This window comes from Juglans microcarpa x Juglans regia, chromosome 7S, assembly GCF_004785595.1.
Source record: "Juglans microcarpa x Juglans regia isolate MS1-56 chromosome 7S, Jm3101_v1.0, whole genome shotgun sequence".
NCBI classification, from domain to species: Eukaryota; Viridiplantae; Streptophyta; class Magnoliopsida; order Fagales; family Juglandaceae; genus Juglans; species Juglans microcarpa x Juglans regia.
In genome coordinates, this window is record NC_054607.1 from 12,019,867 (window position 1) to 12,029,411 (window position 9,545).

The 9,545-nt window shown below is 42.4% G+C and overlaps 1 protein-coding gene across 1 annotated transcript; it reads right to left on the bottom strand.

Annotated features, from left to right (window-relative positions):
- Positions 1-6,813: 6,813 nt before the first annotated feature.
- Positions 6,814-7,993, bottom strand: LOC121241148 (secoisolariciresinol dehydrogenase-like). Its single transcript, XM_041138792.1, has 2 exons — positions 7,899-7,993; positions 6,814-7,785 (listed from the first exon to the last, which is right to left on the bottom strand). Exons 1-2 carry the CDS (start codon positions 7,937-7,939, stop codon positions 6,987-6,989), a joined length of 840 nt encoding a protein of 279 aa, XP_040994726.1. The 5' UTR covers positions 7,940-7,993; the 3' UTR covers positions 6,814-6,986.
- Between the last annotated feature and the right edge of the window lie 1,552 nt (positions 7,994-9,545).

Genomic DNA, 9,545 nt, shown 5'->3' on the forward strand with positions numbered 1-9,545 from the left:
AGGTTGGGCTGTATGATTAACAAAATAATTTTGTGTACCTAGCTATATGGTTTCTTCTTTTCCTTGTTGTCTTTCATTCTTACTGCTTTTCCCTTTTGTTGCCTTTGTGGCCAGTCTAGAGACTGGACTTATACCTGGCGAAGGTCAGCAAGTCCAATCTCAAGACTGGCTTGTATTCCAGCTGGCTCTTATAGGTTGGCAAAGCAAAGGGCCCTGCTCCCTCGCCAATGCATCGCAGGCACCAACCTTGCACGAAACTCAACAAGTTATTGGGATTTCATGGCTATATACTAGTTAGCAGGGCAAAACTCATGGCTTTGGTCCTATGCTATATACTTTGTGGCCGATCTAGAGACTGGGCTTGCACCGCATGAAGGTCGGCAAGTCCTATCTTAAGACTGGCTTATATTACGACTAGCGCTTATAGGTTGGCAAAGCCCAAGGGCCCTTCTCCCTCGCCAATGCATCGCAGGCAGCAACCCTGCACAAAGCTTGACAAGTCATTGGGACTTGCATTTCAAATAGATGTTAGTAGGGCAATGCTCATGGTTCTAGTCCTATGCTATATACTTCATGGCCGATCTAAAGACCGAGTTTGTTCTGATTTATGTTGTTTGTTGGGAACATAACATTGCAACATTCGAAATTAGTCCATAAAAATTTAATTAACAATGGCCAATCTAAGAATTCCAAGTTTTCTCTCAATCTCTCGTTGTTGCTATCTGGGTCAAAATATTGTACACGATACGTGGGCACTGCCACTTCAATGGGTATTATGGCTTCAAAGCCATAAACAAAGGCAAAAGGAGTTTTCCCGGTGGGGGTTTTTACTGACACCGGGTTTTTAATGATGTTTGGTATGCCCATAATGCGCTAGGAAGTTTCTCAGCCCACTCCCTCTTTTGGCTTCCCAACTTTTTCTTCAAGATGTTAAGCAATGTTTTGTTGGTTGCTTCTACTTGTCCATTGGGCTGCGAATGTCCTAGAGTGGAATACTTAGTTTTGATTTTGAGTTCCGAGCACCATTCTTGATAGTGGAAGCAATTGAACTATCTTTCATTGTCCAATACGAAGCTTTGGGGAATTTTTAAGTGGCAAGTTGCAGATTTCCAGAGGAAGTTTGTAATTGCCCGCATTGTGATCGTTGCTAGAGCTTCTGCTTCCACCCATTTTGTAAAGTAATCCACTGCTACTATGACGAATTTTACTCCTCCTTTGCCTGTAGGGAGGGGCCAATAAGGTCCAATCCTCACTGTGCGAAAGGCCATGGAGAAGTAATAGAGGTTAGCTTTTCGAGTGGGCTATGGGGAATAGGAGCATACTCTTGGCATTTGAGACATTTTCTTACAAAATCTTCCACATCTCAGAGAGAGTTAGGCCAATAATACCCTGCCCATGTAGCTCGTGCAGCTAATGTTCTTCCACCATAATGATTCCCACAAATTCCTTCGTGTATCTCAACTAGTACATACTAGGTCTGCTCAGAAGAGATACATCTTAAAAGGGGCTTAGTAAAGCCTCTTTTATGCAAGATTCCTTCTATTATTGTGAAGCAAGCCGCTCGATTCCTGAATTTTCGTGCTTCTTCTTGGTCATCTGGAAGGACTTCCTCCTGAAGGAATTTTAGAATATCGATGGCTCATTCTGGTGGTTGTAACCCCTGGATTGTGGACATTTGAATCCCAACAACTGCTACGTCAATAGTCCAAATTATGGCATGATCCGAGAGGGGCACTTCTTCTTGACCTGAGGCAGCTTTTGCTAGATTATCTACTTCCTGGTTCTCTCCTCTCAGGATCTGCTGGACGGAAGAATATTGGAAGAGGTCACACTCTTCTCCTACCTGTTGGAGATATCTCTTTTAATTTTTTCCTTTTGTGAGGAATTGTCTGGTTACTTGTCCCTGTACTATCTAAGAATCAGCTTTTACTTCAACTTCAGTGGCACCCAACAATCTAGCAATTGTCAGACCTGACAAAAGTGCTTCATACTCAACCTCATTATTGGTGACCTTGAATCCGAGCTTGAGTGCATAGTCTAGCTTTTGTCCAAAGTCTGTTATTATATGCACCCCCACTCCTCTTCCAGTCCAGCAGTATGAGCCATCAATGTAGACTTGCCAAGGCTTTCCTTGGGGTATAATGATTATCTCCTCTTAAAAGTTTGAGAATTTAGCTACAAAATCTGCCAATACCTGGCCTTTAATTGCGATGTGTGGAAGGTATTCAATCTCGAACTAGGCTAGTTCGACCGTTTAGCTAGTCATCCAACCAGATGTATCAGGTTTCTATAATATTTTTCTTAGGGGGACATCAGTTTGCACTTTTATTGGGTGAGCTTGAAAGTAGGACCTTAATTGCCTGACATCGATTAGCATTTCTGTTTGGGGATATATGACCTTTGCACCCTGAAAGGCTCTGCTTATATAATAAACGGGCCGTTGAATTTTTTCTTCTATTCTAGTCAATACGTTGGACATCGCATTGGGTGATACTGCCAGGTAGGCAGTTAGATCTTCCCCTGGCGTGGTTTGACTGAGCAAAGGTAGATGGACCAGGTATTCCTTTAACTCATTGAAGGCCTTCCGCACTCTTCATCCCATTCTCGTGCTTTCTGCAGGACTTTGAAGAAAGGGAAGCACCGGTCAGTTGATTTTGCAATGAATCAGCTTAGGGTAGCTATCCTCCCTTCGAGTCTTTGAACCTCGTTGATTGCTCGGGGTGGATGCATATCCACAACTGCCTTGAATTTTTCGGGATTGGCCTCGATTCCGCGCTCGGAGACCATGAATCCCAAGAATTTTCCCGACTCAAATCTGAAAACACACTTCTTTGGGTTGAGCTTCATTTTATATTTTCTAAGTACCGCGAAAGCTTCTTGGTGATCATCAAGATGTTGTTTAGATTTCTTACTCTTAACCAAAAGGTCATCAACATAAACTTCCATGTTCCTTTGGATCTGATTTTTGAACATTTGGTTAACCAAACGTTGATACGTTGCTCTCGCATTTTTGAGACCGAACAACAGTAGTAGTAAAGGCCTAGATCAGTGATAAATGCGATTTTTTCCTCATCATCAAGGCTCATCCAAATCTAATTGTAACCAGAGTATGTGTCCACAAAGCTATGTAAGGTATGCCCAGCCGTTGAGTCCAATATCAAGTCTATCCTTGGGAGGGGGAAACTATCTTTAGGACAGGCTTTGTTTAGATTGGTGAAGTTTACACACATTCTCCACTTCCCGCTTGCCTTATTGACCAAAACAATATTGGAAAGCCATTCGGGATAATGAACTTCCCGAATGAACCCCGCGGCCAAGAGGTAATCCACTTCCTCGGCGATGGCCGCATACATCTCCGCACTGAAGCTGCGATGGTTTTGTTTGACCTTTTTTTGCCTCAAGGTTCACACTGAGGCGGTGCTCAATTACTAACATGTTGATGCCAGGCATTTCTTCATGACTCCAAGCGAACACATCTCGATGTTCAATGAGTAGTTGCTTAATGGACTAGCTTAGTTTGAGGGGCAACATAGATCTCATTCGTATAGTTTGTTCAGGATTTTTAGGATCCACTAGTACCAAAACCAATGGTTCATTGGGCTCTGCTTGTCTCAGTGACTCTTCATCTCTCACTTCTCTATCTATATTTGTTAGAGCCGGAGGTGGCTGTAAGACTACTCCCCTGTGGTCTTCCTCGAGGTCCTATATAGCTATCACTTTAGACTTCATTTCTCGAGTGTAGCAATCTCTTGCAGTCTATTGTTCACCACGCATTTCACCTACTCTCGATGAGGTTGGGAACTCTACCTTTAGATGATACGTGGAGGTTACAACCTTCATCTGATTGAAGGATGAACGTCCAAGAGTTGCATTGTATGAAGATGAGGCTTTCACCACAAGGAAGTCTACCATAAGAGACACTGTTTTAGGGGCCGTTCTAGCTAACATGGACAGAGTGATTGCCCCAACCAGCTGGATTGTGTCCCTAGTGAATCCTTTGAGGAGCGTAGGTGCATGTGCAATTGATTGAGAACGATCCCATTTTAGTAAATGCCTCCTAGAAAAGGACGCCAGCAGAGCTGCCGTTGTCAATCAGTATTCTTCTAGTCCAATAGTTAGCAATTTGTACTGTTACTACCAGAGCGTCGTCATGGGGGCGTGACAAACCTTCTCCATCTTTTTCACCAAAAGTTATAAGATATTCCCTGATCTAATCCCTGTTGTGAAAGGACGGTTTGTAGGCGGAGAATACCTCTTCATATCTGGCCCTCCTTTAATGGGCCTTCTGCGTCGAGGAGGTCGTTCCCCTCTAGCATATCATCCAGCTATGGTGCTGATTTCACCTATCAGAGGTTCTTCTCTTCCCAAGTTTCTTCGATGCGAACTCTCTATACGTGGATTCGTGATTCTTCTTCTGTCAGGGCTTTTATTTCTCCTGACGGGACTTTGACTTGTTCGGGTATCACTTCTCCAAGCAAAGTTGCGATCTCTACGAATTGGGCTGTGATTCCTGCGAGTAGGACCTTGGTTTCTACTAATGGGGCTTCGGTTCCAGTCTTTCCAAGAATAGGGACGGTAGTCCCATTGTGGTCCATCCCTCTCTTTTTCATATCGGTTAGCACAAACCCCTGGGTCTTCCACCTTTTTCTTCCACGTATAGCAATCTTTCATATTATGTCTGCCACTCTTATGAAAGACACAATATCTGGGACGTGACGAACCTCGTCTTTGTTCTTCTCGTGGGTCCTCCTCAGCTTCCACAATTAGGTTAGAGTGTATACGAGGACCGGGTTTTCCCTGTTGGACATGTTCTCCTCTGACCCTAGTTTTTTAAGTCCTCTTTTTGTAGTCCCCTCAGTTCGTTCCTTTATGCTAGTTTGCTATTTTTTTGTCTGCTCTCTCCAAGTCACTCTTCCTAGGGGCAATTAGTGCTCGGAGCTTATCTTCTGCATTTATGAAATCATCTGCGTGGTCCATAAACTCCTTTTGAGTGGTCAGGGTTTCCCGAGTGATTTCCGTCATAAGGGGTTGCGAGGCCAAATCCCCTTAATAGTGCAGCCAAGGTGATTTTTTCGTCTTAGTCATATATTGTCATTCGTTCTTTATTAAACCAGGAGAGGTATGACTTGATGCTCTCGTCATCCCTTCGTTTAACAATTAGGAGATAAGCCACTAGTCTCATCCTTGTTTGGCTAGCCATGAACTATGTCAAGAAGAGATGTGCCAGTTTGTTGAAGTTGTCCACGGTTCCAAGACGTAAGGAACCAAACCATGCTCATGCTGCTCCCTTCAGAGTGAGGGGAAAAGTTCTGCATGCTACTTCATTGGGGAAACCGTGGAGGGTCATATCGGCCTTGAAAGTCTCCAGGTGTTCTAACGGGTCTTTTGACCCATCATATGCTTCCATCTGATGGACTTTGAACTTTGGAGGTATAGGTACTGCCATAATGCTAGCAATGTATGGTAGTTCAGTGTTGGTAAGGAGTTGATTTATCGTGGAGGGCTGGCCCATTTGCTTAGTTGAATTGCTTATTGACCCTACGTCGTTCTTCATCTACGGCAGTTGCATTAGGAGGAGGACGGGCCTCAGAGTGATGACTCTGTCGATCCGCTACTGGTTCTTCTTCGCCCCTTCGTAAGGCATCATTTTCTTGTCAAAGGATTTACATATCCGCCATGAGTTTCCGTATTGCTTCAGTTTGTTCGTTAAGTCTTGCTTCCATTGCTTCGGGCTGTACTACTTCACACTACGAATGCTAAGAGTAGGTTGTTGCCAACATACGAGGGACATGTTAGTTATGGGACAACAAAAATTCCACAGACGGCCCACTGTTGATGTTGTGTTTCGCGGGCCTGGGCAATTCCACTCGGTCAAAGCTCATGCGATCACCTGCACAGTAATAAGGGGGGACCTCGGGGTCCGTTGATTCTTTGATGCTCAAGTCAATATGGCATTAAGGATGAAGATGAAGTATATTGATGATGATGGTGTTAGATTACTTACCTGTGTGCTGCAGGTAGTGTTATTTATACTAGCCGACCTGGTCTCCACAGTAGTGGAGCGTTGCATAGCAGGAGATCATATATTCATGTTGTCCACTTGCCGAGCTATCCTTTTGCCATCAGTTCGCTGAGCTATGAAGTGCTCAGTGTTATTGAGTGTTGTTCGAGCCTTGGGCTACATTGAATGCTGCGTATATTCTGTCTTGGGCCTTTTCCATCTCATTAATGCTGGGTGTGAACCGCCGCAAGTTTTCTCGTCTGGCACTGAATGCTATATTCCTTCCCTCTTAAGCCTTGCATGCATTTCCTATCTTGTTTCCTGATGTAAGCATGATCCAACCCAGGTCTTACACCCGAGCCTTGACCCAGGTGCTATCGTTTGACCCAGTCCATCTTATGTACCTGGGCCCTAATCAGGGCCTTGTCTCCAACCCAATCCAACCCAGACCTTATATCTAGATTTTAACCTAGGCCCTGCCTTTAGCCCAATCCAAGGAATTTTCTCCTTTCACTCTCCAGATATTGAACTCCACCTTCAACCCCACCATGTCGTAACTTTCTCACCACCTTAGCTAGCTTTCTTGTTCACCACTCCATGATTGGTTTGAGGGAAAATTTGTATTCAATTACCGTTTCTATTGCATCCCATCATGCACCCTCCTCGTATCCCCTACATTCGGTAATGAAAAAGCCTCTTTATAGAGGGTAGAATACTCAATCCAAGGTTCCAGGTTCAGGAAGCTTCAAAGTTTTTAATTCCTTTGTTATTTGATGAAGCTATTTACCATATAACATGAAGAGTCCGAGACATCAATACCTTTTGGCTACTAAGCAAATTAGCATAGTTGAAAGTCAAACATTTTGTGTAATTTCATGGGACATTAATGTTTAGATTTCACCGTACAACATTACAGCTGCGACACATACGCCGAAAACAAGCTGCGTATATGCTTGGAGAGAACATTACAATAATGATTTGGGTCCTAGGTACTGAAGAACTTTTGTATGCTCTGTGTAAAAGCTATATTAGTGGTGCTATACCCACCATCCACGACTAGGTTGAGCCCACTCACGTACTTGGACTCCTCACTCGCCAAGAACAATGCTGCCTCTGCTATATCTCCAGCTTCCAAAACCACCCCTTTCAAATTTGCAGCTTCGCATACAATTTCTTCTAGTTTTTTCTTGTCTATTCCTGGCCTTTTGAGCACCATAGGGGTGGCCACACCAAACGGTGATATGCAATTGACTCTGATTCCGTACTGTCCCAATTCAACGCACAAATTCTTGGTTAGTCCCACTACGGCATGCTTGGACGCCGTGTATAGGTGTGAAGTTGGCCCGTGTGTCACTGATGCAGAGCTTGAAGTGAACAAAATGGTTCCCTTTTTCTCAGGGATCATTACTTTGGCGGCATGTTTTGCCCCCAAGAGTGACCCCAAGACATTCACGCCAAAGACTTTCTTGTACTCCTCCTGATTGAGGGCAGAGATATCTGACATTGTTGGATCAGAATAGCCTGCGTTGTTGAACATAATGTCGAGTTTTCCATGCTTAGACACTGCAATGTCGACAGCATTCTTGACATCAGACTCGTTAGTGACATCGCAGTGGACATAGGAAATGGCACCATCGGTGCTGTTATCGTCGCAAACAGAGAGACCAAGCTCGTCTTGGACGTCAGCAATGATGACCTTAGCACCATGTTGAGCGAATAGCCTTGCACTGCTCTCGCCAATTCCACTCGCACCTCCGGTTATCAACGCAACCTTGCCTTTTAATCTGTACAATCCAAGTGAAATATAAAGATCGATAGAGAAACAAAGAACAAATTAAAGAACGTATGAAAGTGTTTATTGTCTAACAAAACTCCAAGGGTCGTTTCTATTGCTTACCTATTAGCAATGGGTGCCAGCAAGCTGGAAGCGCTGTTCATATTCAACTTCTATTGTTTTTGTAATGTTGACGAATGTGAAGATCAGCTACTGCATGGGGACCATTTTATAAGGAAACTTTGAATGCATGTGATGCAATGTTACCTAACCTTCCATATGCTGTGTGAATTCAATGTGTATAGTAAATATATATTTGTCACCATTTCTGTCGCCTTGGTTGGGATACGCTATAAGATAACTTTATTAAGCCAGCCAACACTTTTTGACTATACCCTCAATTTGTCTTATTATTAAAGGTAATCATAGTCTTTACACTTACATTTGTCCAGAGAGTTAAAATGATTTTTTGGTGCTTATTTGGAAAGAATTCATATCCTCTTAAAACTCAAATATATATTTAGTCTTTAAATTTCCCATTCTCAAACATGCTTTAAACTCATAATCACCATCTAATTGTAGTTAAAAGGGTGGCATTGGGGTCAGCAAAATCAAATCCTTTATTTTAACACAAATTCTGAGAGATCCGACGCCACTGATCTTTGTAGTGCCGCACATGACAGCGGCAGGCTCTATCTGGCATGGCCGCGCGTGAACCACATACGCCACAACAGACAGTGAAGGTCCTATGCCAGCATATCGACGCATCCTCTAGATACTACATTCCTATGTTCCTGCTTTCTTTAACAAATGATCAAGACATAGTGGTCATGGAAGACTCCTACAGCCAGTCCAGACAAACAAGCTGCACACACTGTTCCACTATGACTTTTAATGCAGTCTAATAGTCTATTTATTAGACTATACAAAAATCGTTTCAAGTGGCTTCCCCTTAGTGGAAAATGGATGGGAGCCAATTTAGCCAATTTTTGGCTCCAGATCTTTTTTTTTTTTTCTTATTCTATTGATGTTGCATTTGCCTATTTTGGAATGATTGTTGGGGACTCTGGCCCCATTGAATCTTGTATCATGTAACTACTTAGTTTATCTATAAATTTGCTCGCTTAGAGAGAGAGAGAAAAAAAAAAAAAACTTCCCTACATAGCCGTCCAAATGGATTCCCATGTCACCGGTGATATAACCAAGTCATGGCTAACTTTGCTTTACTTACCTCCAATACAAATCAAACTTTGCTTTACTTACCCCCAAAACAAATCAAAAGTAAAAAGAAGAGTAAAATACTTTACCAACCAAAGCATATGTTAGATTTTGAACATGACAATGGGGGATTTTGTGAAAGGTGTAGGCCATGCATGTTTGGTTTTCCCATTTTAAGAAAAATTAGATAATTTGTGAGAAGCTTCGAGATATAGTGTTTATTGGGATTTGTGAAAGGAGAGAGAAAATTTTCAATAATATTTTTTTAAAATTAACTATTTGCAAGCCTTTTTTTTACACACTGAGCACATTGCTGAAGTGGAAGCCTTCCACATTAGCTATACTAAAATATTATTGGTGTTTAATTTTTAATTTTTTTAAATTATAGTAGACCTCATAACAAGTAATGTATTAACATGCTGACTTGTGTATAACAAAACTAACCTTTTAAATATGTTTTATGTTGGAATTTGTGAAAGTGGATGTTAGAGTTGAAAATTTTGTTTTAATATAATTTTTTAAGAGGATTTTTTGTTTTGACTTTTAAAAGTT